At 35.4% G+C, this 18,088-nt stretch overlaps 2 protein-coding genes across 29 annotated transcripts in view; one reads left to right on the forward strand and one right to left on the reverse strand.

The window, feature by feature from the left end:
- ank2a (ankyrin 2a, neuronal) overlaps positions 1–2,536 on the forward strand; it is a 77,277-nt gene extending 74,741 nt beyond the window's left edge. For all 18 annotated transcript variants that reach the window (XM_028016206.1, XM_028016201.1, XM_028016202.1 and 15 more), the window contains 2 exons: positions 19–174; positions 807–2,536. In XM_028016206.1, the coding sequence (XP_027872007.1) occupies positions 19–174; positions 807–821 (171 nt within the window). In that variant the 3' untranslated portion in view covers positions 822–2,536. The remainder of the gene's footprint in view (positions 1–18; positions 175–806) is intronic.
- Positions 2,537–4,232: 1,696 nt separating this feature from the next.
- The window catches only part of camk2d2 (calcium/calmodulin-dependent protein kinase (CaM kinase) II delta 2), a 55,010-nt gene continuing 41,154 nt past the window's right edge, over positions 4,233–18,088 (reverse strand). For 2 of the 11 annotated variants that reach the window (XM_028017361.1, XM_028017359.1), the window contains exons 14-22: positions 14,363–14,422; positions 13,150–13,194; positions 12,278–12,326; positions 11,817–11,915; positions 11,317–11,337; positions 10,838–10,913; positions 10,644–10,738; positions 8,845–9,073; positions 4,233–7,190 (exon numbers count right to left, since the gene is read on the reverse strand). In XM_028017361.1, coding sequence (XP_027873162.1) covers positions 7,187–7,190; positions 8,845–9,073; positions 10,644–10,738; positions 10,838–10,913; positions 11,317–11,337; positions 11,817–11,915; positions 12,278–12,326; positions 13,150–13,194; positions 14,363–14,422 — 678 coding nt within the window. In that variant the 3' untranslated portion in view covers positions 4,233–7,186. Of the gene's footprint in view, positions 7,191–8,840; positions 9,074–10,643; positions 10,739–10,837; positions 10,914–11,316; positions 11,338–11,816; positions 11,916–12,277; positions 12,327–13,149; positions 13,195–14,362; positions 14,423–18,088 lie in introns of those variants that run through there. The other 9 variants (XM_028017364.1, XM_028017363.1, XM_028017367.1 and 6 more) reach the window with 6 other exon arrangements.

Consider the following 18,088-nt stretch of genomic DNA (forward strand, 5'->3'; position numbering starts at 1 on the left):
TATTTTATGCTGACCTAGGTCACATTTTTAAAAAGTGAAGGCTTCCTGTCATCCAGACAAGAAAAAGTTGATTCAGGAAAGAAAACTGTAGTTGAGGGAAAAAGGAGAGCAACTTCCCAGGGAGGTCCGTCTTTGGCCTCAAAGCTCCCATCAGCCCAGAAATATTCCAAACAGGTTTGTAAAAAACTTCTTTATATTTCTGAAAATAGATCTTGCAAACTATATTGATCTGTGATGGAATGGCAACCTTGCCAAGCTATAACCTGCATCTTGCCATGTGACCCATGAACAATCTTGAACAAATAGGTGGGTCTTAGCAATGGATGGTTAAAAAAACAAACATGAAAAAAATGACAAATTCTTAAGTTCAACTTGAAAACACAATCAGAAAACATTGAGCTTCCTCCCGTAGTAGAGAGAGATTGCCCATACCATAAAACATCTTAACAACAGCATGTAAAACTATTTTGAGCTAATCTGCTCTCAGCAGTTATTAATTATTGGTAGTAGGAGCAGATAGAGGCACCATGAGTGTGACTTTGTTGTCACACTCAGGATGTAACTGATATATCTGATAATGATATATCAAGCTGTTGCAGATATATTCAAATTCACATTGTTTTATTGCAGATTGGACACTGAAAAGCATTAGACAGAAAAATGCTTACATTTCTCTGGTTCTTTCAATTTTATCTTTAAACACCTCACTGATGCTGAAAATATCTAAATTTGAGTGTTCTTCCCACTGTAATAGCTAAATGTAGCTGTTAGCACTTATATTTAGTATCTTCTTATTCTGTATTAAGGGCCCACATGTGTAAAGGTTCAACCCACAAACAGTGGTGGAAGGATCCGGGCAGCACGAAGACATCTTCATTTCACAATTGGAGGACCCAGGAAAAGATCAGTTGCCTGTGATCAATAGTAGCAACTCCACCAGGTTTTTCACTGCTGCCATGAAAATGAGGACAACAATAAAGACAAAACAGAGGTGGAAGAGCAACTGAATGACCATCTCTCTCCCCAGATCCCCAGCTCTGTCCACGCTAAAGTCCCTGCTAATCCTATGCATTAGCCACATGCAATCCCAGTGTGCACCTCAGAGACACCACAGTCTTCCCATTTCAGTTCTGGAAGATTAATTTTTGTTTTCCAATTTTTAAAAAAAATTTTTTTGACGTTATCAAACCATGATTTTTAAAATTATTTTCTGAAGTTGCTTTGCCTTTTTATGACCAAAGAAAGCCTTCTGTTGTTTCCTTATTGAATTATTCTTAATGTCCAGGTTGTTGTAGTTTTGCTTTGAATACGTGGAAGAGCAACAAGAAAACAGATGATAAAAACAGGGGAACACAGTCCAAGGTAAAGAACAAGTTACCTTAAAATAAATTCAGCTACTGATGTCTTCATTGAGGGTTCAGAATTAAACAAAAAATATATAATTTACATCACTCTGGCTGTAACATGCTTCTTTCACCAACAGTTTGAGTCCTTTTCATTTTTTTTCCCTTGACTCAGGTGGTCAGGATGTCACAAACAGAAAAACGGACTGTGCTGACACAAAATGTAACTGCTGCTGTCGTGTTTCGTGTAGACTATGTGTACTCTTGTCTTTAGTAGCCAGAAACATATATTATCTATTATATGAAAATAGCTGACATCTGTAGCTTAGGAATTAATAATCACTCACGTGAAGTAAAACTGGCATGGCTAATCAACACGTGTCAGTGAGATCCCGGCTTTGACTGCTTTGCCGCTCTGTGGACTGTCTTTCAGACTTCTTTTTCTTTCCTCAGTGTCTTTTTATGTGTAATTACATTTGTTCCTTGGCTTTCTGATATTGACTCATGAGCTATGGATGATGAATGTGTGCTGATCAAGCTGCAGCAGTGGTGACTGGTTTCACTAGAGTTTTGCAAGCATCACCACTTCAAAAGCTATTTAAATTTCAGGTATCCATCAGGAAAAGAAAAACATTTACACGTCTGTGGAGCATAACCAGGTATTTGCTGAACCATTTAATGTAAAAGCTTTATTAGCTCTCTTTTTTTCATTGAGAAAATATTTAATTGAGTGGATGAGTGTGTGCTTGTTTATTTTACATAAATCGCTTTTGCACTCCTGAATGTCAGGTGGGAACCCCTCCACGCTTTTTGTGCACCGGCCATAAGGGAACAGTAAATGAGCAGTTTCATTGCGGGGTGTGGAGGATGATGAAATGACACAAGATGGCTGTACGATGTCACTGTGCTTACCTGGGACATGTATATCACTCTCACTGTTTAAGTTGTGATTTCAAGAAAACATGCAAAATAGTGGAAGTTCACTGTGACAGGTTTGCTTTTAGTTTACTGAAACAGCATTGTTTTTTTTTTTTTTGATGACAGTTATGTGCATATACAGCTCATAATTAATAATTATCTACAAGGGCATGAATTATTGTATTAAATTTCAAACAGACTAAAAGTAAATGGCTGCAGTGTATCTATGACTGGTAGAAAATAAAAACCTACAAACATACGGTGTTGGAACTCGATCATACATCTTTGCACATTCTTTCTAATTTGCCTGATACAATCTTCTCTTCACTTCGCCCCACAGCTTTTCTATAGGCTTGAGTAGGAGGTCGGCTTTGTGAAGATAAAGTGTGAAATGTTGCTGCACGGTTTGACGGGGGAAAGAATAGCGCCATCTGCTGGACAAATATAATAATTTTAAAAAATGATAGAAAATAGCCCTGAAAGAAATCTTAACTGAAAATAATGCATTATAGAACCTCCAGAAACTGAGACCAGTTTGCAAAATATACATCATCTGGCAAATTCAAGCAATATATATTTTACATAGTCAACATGGGTTGAAAATTACATATTAAATGGCACAAATGAACCAAAGTTTTCTTAAGCTTTAACATGATAAAGTATGAATTACAGATGTTTTAGGAGGTAACTATAACTTTACCTCTGTGATTTTCCCCCTCAAAGTAAATGTGCTTAAAATAAATGGATTTTTTTTTTTTTTTAAATCATAGTGAGATAATGCAGTTACCCTATCTGCAATAGAAATTAATTTATTTTTTACACATATATTTGGAGATTGCCAAGAAACTTGTTTGCATCCTATAGAAAGGTACAGTGGAATCTGTGACATCTTTTTTACTATCTACACTACATCATATTATATTATAGACATATTTTAAGTTGCAAAGTGAATCTTCATCTTGAATAGGTTCTGTGGCATGTTTAAAGGACTAAGTGTAGGATAAAAGTTATACTGCCCTCTGGTGGCCATTAAGCGAGTTTCAGCATCAGGTTCACAAAGTCCAGATATGGCTTTAAGGTTTGGCAATGGAATAAAAGTTGATTGGCGACCTGGTTGGGGTGTACCACGCCCTTGAATCCCTACAGACAGACCCCACTCCACAGACAGAAAATGCTGAAGTTCACCATAAATTTATGGCAGATTTTTCTATGGCAGGTGTATTTTAAAAATAGAATCTGCAAAAACTAAAGAAATGAGAAACTAGAACACAAGAAAAATATTGCCACAGTGCATAAGTTGTTCAGTGTTCACAGCATGTTGGAGTACGAGGCTTTTATTTCTGTTTTGAGAAAGGACTTGCATCAAAAGACCCCAAAAAGTGTGTTTTGTAATTAGTTGTCCTCTTGGAGCCCAATTTGTCAAGAAAAGGTGAGTGAACTTGCTCACATTTCTGGCTAAGAACAGCCATGAATAAGGAGTAGAATTAAAACATATTGTAAGAGCTACTTCTTCTAGCAACACAGACTCGGTTTGAAAATTAAATCTTTGCAGGTTGACTGAATAACAAAGTGGATCAAGAATTCTGGGTCTATAGCACATCCTCAGATCTTAACCATGTTTAAAATCTGTGGTAAATTATAAAAAGGCAGATCAGGAGAAGCTAACAAACTTATTAATTTGAATAAGAAAAGAATGGGTCACCATCAGTTAGGATTTAGCCCAAAAGTTAGAATTTCAGAGAGAAATGTTGGAATTAATTTTAAAAATGTATGATAGTTTTATATTTTAGGGAAATGTGCCATGAATAAGAACTAAAAATGTTATTCACAGAGCAGATGTAAATACATTTGTGACTATGCAATAAATGTTTTAATTTAATAACTATAATTTTATAAAATGTTAAGCTGCAACTCAGAAATATTTGCAATTAATGAAATTAAAGACCGATCTTTTATTACAAAAGAGCCAACTGGCAGTTTGGGAAAAAAATTTATTATCATGACAATATTTCAAACTAAAGCCGGTTTTCTCATAATAATGGTTACATTACCGTACCAATCTGGAGTTTACAGACACTTATCTGAAAGCAAGCTCAACTATGTAAACATTCAGATCTCCCAAATCAAATAATTTTACCTGTTCTTTTTAAAGGGGGAATGATTACACAGAGTACACCTTTAATAGATTTTAAAAACAATCAGGTGCACTAGTCCGAATTTGTTGACTTTCTCTGATTCACAAAGAGGCAAAAATTACAGATACAGGCTCAAGTAAGTTAATATTTGGGTAAATGTCTCTACACAAGCAGCCCCATGACCACATGTTTTTTGTAATTAGGCTTTAACATAATTCTGGCTGTGCACCAGCCTTTTTCTGATTTAAATAGATGGCTTTTATAGGATGGGCCTGCATTATAAGCCTAGACCACCAGAGTTGAATAGAGTTGAGGTCAGGGCTTTGGGAAAGATTCTGTAATTGGAGCACCCAGTTTTTGATTCAAAATGAATATGAATTGAATTCATGATGCTGCCACCATGCATGACAGTAAAGTGTCATTCAGTTTTAAAACCCACAATCCTCTCACAACCAAATCGCTCTATTATTGTATTCCCTGATCATAACACTTTTCTCCTGCTGAAAATTTGCATGTGTTTATTTTGAAGAAAGGAATTCTTTCTTAGCTCTCACAAATCTATGGTGATATTAACATGACTTCATTATAAACACCAGCACCGGCATTCATCCATCTTTTGGCTTACGATGGGCGTAAACCAAAAGATGGACCTTGGTTCATCCTTGGGTGAACCAAGGATTCCCCCAGTAATCCTTGGTGATTCCTATGTTGTTGCTGAACACCCTAACCAACTTCCAGAAACTTGTTGACTACAAAAATCACCTGGATAGGACAAAGCTTATTAACTAACCAAATATTAACAAAGGTTCATGTATATACAATTGAGCCTGCATCTATAGATTTGACACTTTGTTAATTAGAGAAAAGCCACACATTAAATATTGTGAGCAAAATTCTTCTTTACAAAATTCATTGTTGTTTGAGACAATGACGCCTTTAAAAAGGAAGAGCTTAATTTAATTTGGAAGATCAGAATGGTTTAAATGCAACATTTAAAAGCCCAAATCAATGACATCTATGCCAATGAGGAGTGTAAATCAACTTTTGACTGGCAATGTTGCTTGATTACCATATCTTGAGATAAATAAAGAATATCAAGTTAAACTCAGTTTTAACAGATACACAGCTGTTCTCATTCTCAACACCTGTATATTTAAAATTCAAGGGAATACATAGATCTAAATCAAAGAACACACGCATTTTCCACACTAAGGTCATACACAACAGTAGCTCTACAGCAGAAAAGCCAATCAACCAGCCACACAGACATGAGTTAAAACCCACTTTTCATCACACTTTTTAGCTGATATATTTATTTCTTAAACATGTTAAGCCATCCATTGCCATGCTGGCAACAGGTACACACCATGTAAGGAGTAGTGCAATGCACTGACATCATACTTTTTGTCAAATGAAACACTCATCTTTTCCCTTTTGAAAAAGAAAAGAAACCAGTTGGAGATAGCAAACAATGTGGGCAACAAAGACACTGTCATTGTTCTGCCATGGTGACACATATAGCCAGCAGAAGCACTGCTCAACATAGAAGACATCCCAGCTTCCAAGGCTGTCCAACTATTCTCCCCACATTTTCCCTCCAGTGTCATCTGGTTGTCACTTGATGTGACTGAAGTTAGATGCCAGGGCCTTTTCTTTGTCTTTATCACATGAATCCTCTCTCTGCAGCTGGCAAAGCAACAGGCAGGTATGACAGTAGAATGACAACAGAAAGCCGACACGATACAAGTACAAACTGTGAAAAATTATCTTGTGTTCCTTTCTGTTAATTTTCTAATACAAAATGTAAGGGGTACTTCGGCAGCCAACATTTTATTTCCCTCCTGTTCAACATGAGGCTTAGATAAGACGTTTTTTTATTATTATTATTATTTTTTACAACACTTTTGTGACACTGGAGGACATTAGAAACAGTTTGGGACAGGACTGATGCACAACAATAACAAATGCAAACAAGTCAGTGACTGACAAATTAAACAGCAGATATTTTTAGTTTCATATGGTCTTACTCATGGTAACACTCCTCTCCCCCACCATGCACTACACAATAAATCTTGGATTTTCATATGTTACATATATGCTACATTCTCTTATTTCTTATTTCACTGATATAAAGGCAAACATATCTCAATGCAAAGTGTAAGCTACTCTGCTTTTCTTTACATTTAAATTAGTACTATAGATTGAAATCTGACAATTTAAACAGTATGACAGCTCATAGCAAACAGAAATGTAGCTCATAAACTTGATTTTACAGAAATTCTCAAGTCTTCTGATAGCAAGAATAGCAGATTCAGTGTTTGTTTTTGTTTGTTTTCTTTTCATCAACAATCACGTTGTATATACATCACCAGAACTAAAGCAAGCTCAATTTTTGAACATTCTGATCTCCCAAATGGTTGTCGAGTTGCACACACAGAAATACACGTAAAAATACAGAACTAATCTTCAGGAGAGGTTACAGTAGAGGAAATTTTAAACATCTCGTTTTATATTTAAAATGCATACCAAAAACGTTTAAAAAACAAACCAAAAAGGAAAAACAAAATGTTCTCAATATGTTTGTTTCATAATGTCCAAATACAGTGTGCTGCCACCCAGTGGTGGGTTTGGATATTGTCTGTTCAGAAAATACCATAACAGTAAAATGTAATAATGCTTGTATCCTGTGCGACGTCACGTCCTTATGGAAGGGTCAAAGGTCTAAAGAGCTGTCAGGAGGATTGGCTAGTTGACTGCTCCACTAGATTTTTTTCACACACTGATATTCCATTAACTGTAAGAAAAGACAAAAAATATAGGACTTAAAGAGCATAAATTATTCACTGTTCCACAATAACTACACTGAAAATATGGTGTAGCTTTATACATACTGCCATCAAGTGCAGATACATAAATAATATTGATCAGTTGATGACTGCACAGCCATTTTAAGGGGAAAGTTTGGTAAAAAAAAAAAAAAGTTATTAATTTGCACTTTTTGAACCTCTTTTTACATCAGACTAATTGGGAAAATCATATGTTTGTAATACACAGATTACAAAAAAATTCCAATTTAAATAATCAAATAAAACTAATGTATTGTGGATTTTATTCAAATTCAACACAAAATCTAAATTTTATTGCCAACTTCAGTAGGCAGTTATTGAACCTAATAGATATCTTCACATATTGGTAAATCAGGTGAGGCCTCAGACCCACTTGATGCCACAAATCAAAAGGTTCATTAGTTTGTACTTTTGTCAGTTTGCTGTGTTCTTTCATAAAAACACAGAAATAGAAAAATAACATTGTTTTCATCTATTGGCACTGTATTTATATGAAGAAAATATTAAAACATTGGGTTTCCAAACAGGAAAGTGACAGATTTATTCCATTGAACCTGAGCTCAAAATTCAATAAGGATGTAGAAGTCTGCATTATGACTCTTAGTCATAGAGCAGAGGCAACATGCATCACTCTATATAAAATTACTTAATTATTATACTGTCAATTTTTACTTACAGTGTTTTTTTCTATTTTTACAATGACATGGCTATAGAAATATGTTCCCATTTCCATACTTCTGTCAAGTCATGTTCTTTGGGTGCTTCATGCAACATTGCTAAAAGTCATAACTTTAAGGAATTTCGTTTTTTATAATTGGTGCTGCTAACACAACTGACAGTGGCATTGTTGGCTTTTTGTGTCCTTCAATGCAAAAATCAAAGGTTTCTTGGAGATAAATTGGACCAAAATAAGATTTTCAAGATATGATAACCTTTAGTAAAAACTATTAGCTGCAAGGTGTCGTTATATTATTAGAAATTTTTAAAAACAAAATACAATATCTAACTTCTTTTAAGCATAAACAGAATAGCAACAATTATTCTGACTGCTGATTAATATAACATGCATATTAATATTGTTACATTTATTCATTAAATGTCTGATTACATCCAAACATCAATAAAAGAACCCCCAACTAAATTTATTATTCAACTAGAATTGCATTCGAATGTGTCTTTCCAATTTGTGAAGAAAATGTGCTTAGCCTTCTTTTAGCCAGCAGAGTTCAGTGTTCAGCAACACGAGGCAAAGAGGCGACTCTGCACCACTCTATGCTCAGTACAGGTTGGGGAAACTGGTTATTCTGACTTAAAGTCCTACGTACCCTAGGAATGTGACAGATAATTTTAGCGGCTCAACTAAATCTTTATTCATTATGATTTAAGTGAAAATATCTCAGTCAATGAAAAAGTTTCCTATGGAACCTTAACATATTTCTAAAATAAAATATGTGCTAATATAGACACTGTTTATACATACATCCACCCTTTTTAGGTTGAATTAAGATTATCATTTATTGCACGAATTCTAATCTTTCAATTGGTATGTGTGTCCTTAGCTAAAGTAAGAGTCTTGTTTATCGATTTCTTATGGCCTCTTACTGAGAGGGGATGCTGGGTGAGCCTGAGCGATGGAAGTGAATGTTCTGCCACTTTCCATCACGACGTTGCCACACACGGGTCTCCTCGGACTGCATGGTACGCGGCATGCCACTCCCGTCCATGTACTGGGTCAGCCGGATATAAGCAATGCATGCAGCGTTTTCCCCAATGAGATGCACGTGTGGGTTCAGGAGGATAGTGTGCACAGGCTTATTTCCTTTAGACAGCGCTGTGAATGAGAGATTACAAAGAAAACACGGTGAGTAAGTAATGTGGAAATCCACTTTTTCTCCATCACTTACAGGTAATCCATTATAATGATCTAAAACAATTTGAATTACACCAAAAGCAATACACTGTTTCTTCCTTGTAGTACAAGCTAATAGTGTGTGAGGAACCCAAGTCTCCATATGTTGATGTTGGAGAGCGGACAAACAGGGGCTTGCCAAGTGATTGAGGTTTCTGGGACATATCTGGTTTATCTGAACTATTTTTACCCGGGCTGAGAACATTCTGCCATTTACAGCAGTCATTATTCATGAGTGAGTTTTTGCTCCAAGGTTAGTTCATGCCCTTGCAGAGTGGGAGCAAACACAAATAGCAAAATGATCAGACTAAATATTGATATTGAACACTCAACTGAAGCCATACAAACACCCTGAATTTATACTTTGTCAGTTGCATCCTCCCCTACACATTTTGTAGTGGAACACCTTAACTAAAAATCTAAAGTAAAATGGAAAGATGTATTATAAGTGTTAGTTGCTTGGCTATTTTTAGGTAATCTGCTTGCTTTTGCAAAAACTATCAGTAGCTCCTTCATGCTGCTCCAGTTTGAGCAGCAAAACTGGGCAATCGAGGAACCTATTTACAGCTAACCTGAATTACTTTCTTTAAAAGCGTGAAGCAGGACACTGGCAGTGAATTTTTAGCACAGTTGGCGCTTCAAATGAATTCTCCCTAAGCATTATGCACTTATTTTTTTATGAGGTTAACTTAATTAAAATGCAGCAAAAATCTGTGTATGCATATAGAGGCTAAAGGTTTGGGAGCAAGATAAAAGAAAGTCAAACAGAACAACATCACGTTTCAGTTTACACTGGCTTCCTTAAAAACATTATGAGTTCTAACAAGATTGGGATGTATTTACTGCACGATCCCATTGCTTTCACTAATATGTACCATTTTACACAGTTTACATTAGGTATACACAAAAGATAAAAAAGGGAAAGCTGTTGTTTTAGGGTTGAGAATATTTATAAGAGTGCAAAAGTAAAAAGAAAATCCAAGTTTTCTTTAGTTTTTGTTTGCAGGCTTCTTGTCATCTTTTGGTACTTCTTGTTTCTTTCTATTTCTGTTATGTTTACAAGATTAATTCAAACAAGTGCTTTGAGTATGTAACTTTTGTCAGTTCCCTGGCTTTAGTTTCATCCCAATTAAAAACAAAGAAAGAGCTCCACATTCGGATTTGCTACGAGAACGTGTGCAATAGCTTACATCTCACTAATGTAAACCACCACAACAATTTATCTTTTTGTTTGAAAACCCAATAACCATCGTCATAAGAACGATTAATTTGATGTAAACAAAACCGCCTTCTACTTTTTCTCCATTGTTTATGTTAGATGCAGAAACTTGGTGTTCTGTACTGCAATGGATGTCATTGGTGACAAAGAAAAGCATTTGCAACTTTTACAAATTACCTTTAATTTGTAGCACAAGCCACCAATTTGTGTTCTGTAGAAAAATGTTAATAATAACAGCTAATATTTTGTTTTTCTTAATTGCCTTGAACACACCATTCTCAAAGTAGAAGCGATGGAAGTCATGTCCTTCCACCAGATTACCCAGGGCCTCAGGCTCAAAGGACGTCAAACCAGGATCACAAATCTTCCTGTTGTGTATAAAAAGGGAGTCCGTCATCAGAAAATGGAGGAGGCAGCTGATTACGAAAGGTCAAATATTACTGTGCATATGCAAAATGTGAACTTACGCATAGGCTTCAAAGTCTCCATTATTTATAGACTCAATCAGCTGTTCAGTAACTTTTATAATTTCCTGTTTACGAGCTACAACAAGAAAAAAGAATGGAATGTTTAAAAAAAAGATGAACAAGTAATTTTTTTAAGCAAGTAATGTCTTAGTGCAGATAGACAATTTGGCGTCAAATAGCATTAAATGAGTTCTAGTCTACACGTTTGCAAGATTTCAAAACAGGTATTAGAAATGGAAGGCGCTCAGAAAACCCCAAAAAATGTTTCAGTATTTATCTTATTTATAATAATTTATGTTTTCTGAAGAGAGAAAAGAAGAAGGCCTCCCATGACTAATAGTGTCATCAGGCAGGAAAAAAAATGCAGGATGACGGGATTTCTTTCACCCAACAAAGCTCAAAATAGACATACAAACCAATGCTCAGATGCAATGTAATTACTACAAAACTAGCTGTAACTAAGTAATATTAACAATTACCTTTATTGTTATTGGTGCAGGCTGGGGGATATTGAAAAAATTACTTAAATTGTGCAACAAAAGAGACATGTTACAACAAAAAGTGCATGTAGGTTAGTCGTCAAGCTTCATTTCCGTCACACATGAACAACAACACTGAATGTATGAATGCATAATTAAGTGAGCAATGTACACGGAACTAAAGTTAAATGAAGATAAAACATGAAGTACAAGGCACATATATTCAGAGTTTTAAATTAAGAGCAAAAAAATAGAATAAAGAACTGATTTCATTAAACTGGATTCAAGGAGCAAATATTTAGGAGCAACAAGAGGATCTTACTTAAAGTGATGGGGTATGAGAAGTACTTATGTATTTATTTATGCAAAACTACAGACTATGAAACTTGAAATGATCTGGATGTCACAATCACAGGATCTGAGACACTTCAAACAGAGAGGTCATGATCCTACAAAGATAAATGAAACAGGGCATCTCCCCTTTTGCAAAGGGGACTTACTCTGAACTGAGGAGGTGGGAGTCTGTCCCGAGTCAGACATCTGTGAGGAGCGACTCTTTGAACTCAAGACCCCGCTCACTAAGCTGCCCAAACGGAGGGCTGACAAGATTGCATGAGTGATGAGAGTGCAATTTTGTGTCCAGTGTTTGTGTGTTTGAGTAGTGGGTATGACAAAGACAAACATGTTTGATCAGGAAAGGAATTTACAGAGGAGATAAAATGACGAGAAAGAAGAAAAAAAGGTGTGGGGGGTATTAAATAATACTAAAAACATAAATGTTAAAAAGGCATGCATCCAATTTTAAAAGAACAACATTTCCTTTTTCCAAATACCCAATTGCATTTGTTACCTTTCCGCTAACTATGTGGCAACACAATCAGAAACACCAACTGAGGATTGATCAGTCTGAAATGATGAGTACCGGCTGTTATAACTGGTGTGTGGTGAGAGTCTTTCCTACCTTTTACATCTTCATCCTCAATGGTGGTGTTGGCACTTTCAATGGATTCCTGGGGAAAAAAAAAAAAAAAAGATATTTGTTTAACTGAGTAGGTCAGAGTGCGTTTGGTAAAGGAGAAAGCAGCTAACGCAGAGAAGAAGAAAAAACTGCTGGGTTGTTTTCTTAACCCAAATGTTGGGTTCATTCTGTCTGGGACAGAAGTTGGGTCAAAACATGGGCTTGTTGGGTTAGAAAAAGAAATAAAAGAACCCTGATCAATTTTCACAGATCACCAGTTTGAGCTATACCAGGACTCAATCAGACTGAACCTTTATTGTAACTTCCATTTGAGGTGTTTTTGTTTTACTTAAATTAATTTAAATTTTTTAGTAAGTAAAAATACCATATTACTGTGGAATATTCTGGAGGAAATCCTGTTCAAAACTTCCGCTATAAGTAAGCAGCACTGAATACAATTAAAGCCGTTCACCTTCGCTTTATTAAGTAAATGTGGCTGATTGAAATTTTTTATTGTTTATCTAGTGTTAAATTATGACAATTAAAATTCACCTCTGTAGTAATTTGGAACTGAAACCCCAACCCAGTAAACTGTGTCAAAGACCTATCCCAGCTCTGGGGTATTAAATCAACTTAGGACTGGATAGGTCCTTATTTTTTGAATTGAATTAGCCAAAAAAACAAATTGGTCAGCATTTAAAAAATTACTGTCATCTTCCAGTTTGTCTCCTTTGTCACACATCAGGTGGACTGAACAACTCCATCCACTGAAAGTCCTTCCTTTCTAAGCTGTTTGGTTGTAATGCCTCAGTCACCCTGAAATTTAAAACTATAGCTGTTTTTGTATATTGATGAACATTGAGATTTTGTTATACCTTATTTCCATCTACAGGGTTGTGGATCACAGTTGTCTGTGGCTCCTAGGGAGAACAAGAGAATGAAGAGCATGAGCAAACAGGTAACAATAAATGGCACAGACATTGTCCATGAAAATGTTTTTGTGTGTATTTTTTGTGTATAATTTTGAAATTTAAAACTATAGCCTGTGTGAGTCATCACTGTCTGTCTACCTGCCTATGACATCAATGTCTTTTTTGTGTCTGACAGGGTCCTGTGGGAGTAATCAGATGTCTGGGCTTCTGTAGAATAGATCCTGATGATCCCTTCAGTCCCTCTAATCACTCACCCAGATACATCAGCAGCTTTTACTGTATTTGTGTGAGTGTGCTCTGTGTGTGCTTGATAATGAAGACAGACAGGAGGATAGAGAGAAAAAAAAGACCAATGTCGTGTGCCTCATGTACATGCGTAATCAAACCGTCAATGAATGAGGGAAGAGAAAATCTTTCACATCATGCAAAGCGCTGGTCACATGGCCAGACACAGAAAGCTTATAAGCAGACACTACGCAAAAGCCACTAAACAGACGGCCAAGGAGCAAATACCATCATACTCCTCACAGCCATGCACAGGCAAACTATGTCAGGAACAAATCCTCAGTAATGCAGATGTGGATTCTAGTTTTATATGCACAACTGGTAGGAGTAAAGAGACATGGAAGTTAGCTGGAGAACAGTATGAGGGAATAATGAGGGGACAAGGAGAAGAGGGATAGGCTGGAGACTTGAGGTAAAGGTCGCCCTAATTAGAAATTTAGGACGGTATGTCTAAAGGATTATTGCTAAAACACAACTCAGTTTTAGACCAACTAAGGTCTATACACAACATGTATGCTCTGCCAATCAATATAAGTGAAAAATACGTAAATGTGAAAAGTTTTCACCTTTCATGGCTTGTTGTGTCAGAGATTCTGGACATGCTGTGCACTCAAATTATTTAACATACTTTATAATTCAGGAAAAACTGGCTACTTGGCATGACTGCTGTTTCATCTCATATTTACTACCCTTGAATTTGTCAATATTTTTGCACACCCCGTTAAGAATTTTAATCTAGTCAAGCTGTGTAGAGATCAAGCAACAGAGATTGTGAACCTGTACCTCCTCCAATCTGGAAAATGAGTTTTACACCTTTTAGTAAAAAAAAAAAAAAGGTGTGGATGTTGATGAGACTGATGAATGTATATACCAGTGCAGAGGCAGGGCCAGTGTCTTTAGGACTGGTCACTGTGTTGGCTTTGTTGTTGACCTGCAGGGAGTAGTGAGGGGACATGACACATGTACGCAGTTTTTGAACTAGCACACCATATTTTCCAGCCATTTCGAAGAGATAAACCCAGCTGCTCTACCCCAAAACATGTCACACCTTACTATTACGTTAATCACATAGACTATACCTTTATTTCATGACTTCATCATGTTTTCACCATGTTAGGCAGTCAGATACACAGCTCAACAAAAACAACCTACCAAGGTTGCATTCTCATGTTTTGAGATCTCTGACAACCACTGGCATGGATAAGAATTTGCTTTGACTAAACCTGCAGCCCTGCAAAACGACAATAATGAAGATTCCATGAGTTTAATGCACTGAACTCAGTGAACTTGTTGCCACGAGTGGATGTGCAAAATCTGGAAACATAACTTTCTATTTCCCTTATAGTGATTAGAAATTATCATTAAGCACAGTAGTTAGTAAATCCCAAAGGTTTTTCCTTTAAAATGAACACTGTAATCTGAGTTGGACATGATTCTAAGATACAAGTTCTGATTTTCAAGGAAAATAGAGCACAGCACCTAATACAGTATTGGAATGGAGGTCAAAGGGGGAGTGGGTCAAATAGAGTAAAATGAAACATCAGATGTTAACAGTAAAAAAAATAAGTCAGCTAAACTGACTGGTATGGAAGTATTACTAAAACAAATTGTGTTGCAATCTAAGAACTTTCTTTATAAATCTGGGATTGTGGAAGGACAAAAAACACATTGATTTATTTTCACTGTATTGTATTTAGTATGTATTAATTTATTTCAAACAAAAAAAAGCAACAAGTAGGAGAAAACAGAAAACTTGTATATATAACTCAGCAAAAAATAAGTTTACCAAAACTTATCTCACCCACGCTTCATTAAAGAGAATTTAAAATTTCGCAATCACATTAACAATGAACTAAAATGTTTTATAAGTCTGTCACTGAAAAACGTATACTTTCTTTTTTAGTTTTTTTCTAAGTACTGCACAAGTTTAAATTCAAAATAAGTTGTTTTTTTCCCTCTTCAAACTGCCCAGTTTAACAAAAACATCAATACAAAGTTATACACGTTAAATTTGGATCTTTTGACTCGGAGAAAGGTTTTAGATTGGAGTTACAGATGAGTGAGGGAAAAGAAACACATTTTAAGTGCTAAACTTTAGTGATTCTTCATTGTCATCATTCCACAGACACAACTACTTGATAACTAATAGTCAATGAAAAGGAAAAGGACAATGGATGACAACTACTGGGTGATAATGACTCAATTCTCTTTAAGCCCTTAGCTATTTTATGTACAAAGTAAAATAAAAATAAAAAACATGAGTACACGCAGAATTTTCTCACAAACGTCTAGGTGTTGAGGAGATCTATTTTTGTCTTTCCTTCAGAATACAGCATACTGACTTGTGGTAGATTCAATACTGTAGAAGCTTTTGACCAACATACAGTTAAAATGAAACCTGAAGTGTCCACTTTCATGTCTAAAAATTGATCTTTCAGGAAATATTTTTGAGGATATTCAACATTGATATTTAATATTTCCTAAAATATGGAAACATCACATCAAAGGAATAAAAACATGGTATATGACTAATATTATTTTATTTCATGAGTAAAGTGCAAAAAAAAAAATTTCAAGCATGTTTTGCTGGGGAAAATGAACTTGAGTAATATCCTAATTGATCTGAGAACTGTTGAACTAGTCAGCAAAAATCAAACGTTTATCACTAACGTTTTCCCAAAGAAGGATGGATTTCAGGTTTTCCAATATAGCACTTATTCCTGCAGATTTATTTGGAAATAAAAACAGTTCCAAAGAACCTCAAGCTGCCTTTCTACAGTTTAAAGACAAGTTATTTGGAAATTTTCTGGGGACGCCAGCTGATAATCTTCCAATAAGAATACACCCCACCATATATAAACTTGAAGTTAAACAAATGGGCTTTTTTTTTTTTTTAGAAAGATACACAATGCAAGACATTTACAGAGATCGGGATGAATTCCACTGAAAAAGAATATTTTCTCCAAAAAAATTAAATGTCAGCCATTTGCCAAGTTGCATCAAATCACAGAATAATGACTACCAAATACAGAATGACATCTGTACAAGTATATATCTGAAATACAAAATGTCAAAATGGCCAAGTATAAACCTAATGAAAATTGTTTTTGAGACATTAATCGAAAAATGTATTTTACAAATAGCTAAAATTCCCACATGTAAAAGACCAACCAAGTCATACACAAAATAAAATCATACATTATTTAATCTAATGTTGGCTGTCTAAACAACTGAAATATAGATTGTATTTAGTATTTTCCCAAACATTACCTCTGTACATTCTTGTTTTTGTTCCTTTATGGAGGTGCATTATGTGTTTTATGTTGTTCAGCTAAGGCTGTATGCACCAAGAATCAGACAAGGTAACCAGATTTTTTTTTCTTTCCTTTTTGGAAACATTATTATTAAAATGGGGAATTTTTATTCCTTTTTACCAGCTTGAACAATACATACCTCACAAGGGAATGTTACTATGTATTCTGAACATTTTCAAAAAGAACATTTTCAACTCTTCATCTGGGAAACAAACCTTTGCTGAAGATTTGTTTTACATTTGGAATGTTTTTAATATTTTACTGACTACAATACAGGTGTAGGCATATTTTCCTCTTAAAATTAGTGTGAAGGTGGATTTTGCCCTTAAAGAGAAAAAAATAACTGAGACATCCTGGGGATATATGTTGTACCGTAATAACCTTTAGGTCTGGGTAATGCTCCATCGCACTACTGTGTGTCTGTCCTGCAATTCTTTAACATATGATTATGTTAAAGAATATATGCCCTTTTAAGGTAAAATGGTCCTAGCACTGACATAATACTGTAGCATTTGTAATTTGATCTCCAGATCAGCAAGGGCGCCATGATTTTTTTTATAAACAAAGAAATCAGTGGCATAAGAGCCAACTTAGAGATTCAAAACATACATTATACAGTATTGTTTATATAGATATAATGCAGATGTGGCAGCAATGACCTGATAATAAAATCATTTGATCTCATGCTATGCTATGCACATGCTCTGTGTGGAACCAGAAAGATTTGGTCATCTCAGACTGCCAAACATTTGAAGTAGCTCCAGCAGCAAAACAGCCCAATCTATGCCATTTTCAGATTAATTCAGCTCATACTGTAAATTGTTAAACACTTAAACTGTGCACAGACTTTTCAACTGCCAACTTTCACCCTGAGATGCTCAATAACTAAGTATGCAAGAACACAGTAACCCACTGTAAATTTTGCACCTTTTATCCAACTCCAAATGTATTTAACAAGGACACATTAATAAACCAGACACCAGATGTGATATAGAATATTATATTTCCCAAAATGAGCTTCATTTAATGATGTTTAGACAAAAAAGTGTTTTTAGATTCATCAGCACACATTTTGAGAAGTAGCTGATGACAACTGAAGTGCCAAACACAGTGACCCAGCTTCAAAGCATAAACAGAGAACTCCAATCTAAAATGAACACCTATTTGAATAAAAACAAAGATACAGACAGAATTGTTAGCTGGAGTCTCCTAAAAACTAATAAAGCTTGCAATGATGTCAGCAAATGTATCACCATGTCTGGTATGGAATTTCAGATTGGGTC

This window comes from Xiphophorus couchianus, chromosome 5 (genome assembly GCF_001444195.1).
Source record: "Xiphophorus couchianus chromosome 5, X_couchianus-1.0, whole genome shotgun sequence".
In the NCBI taxonomy this organism is placed as follows: Eukaryota; Metazoa; Chordata; class Actinopteri; order Cyprinodontiformes; family Poeciliidae; genus Xiphophorus; species Xiphophorus couchianus.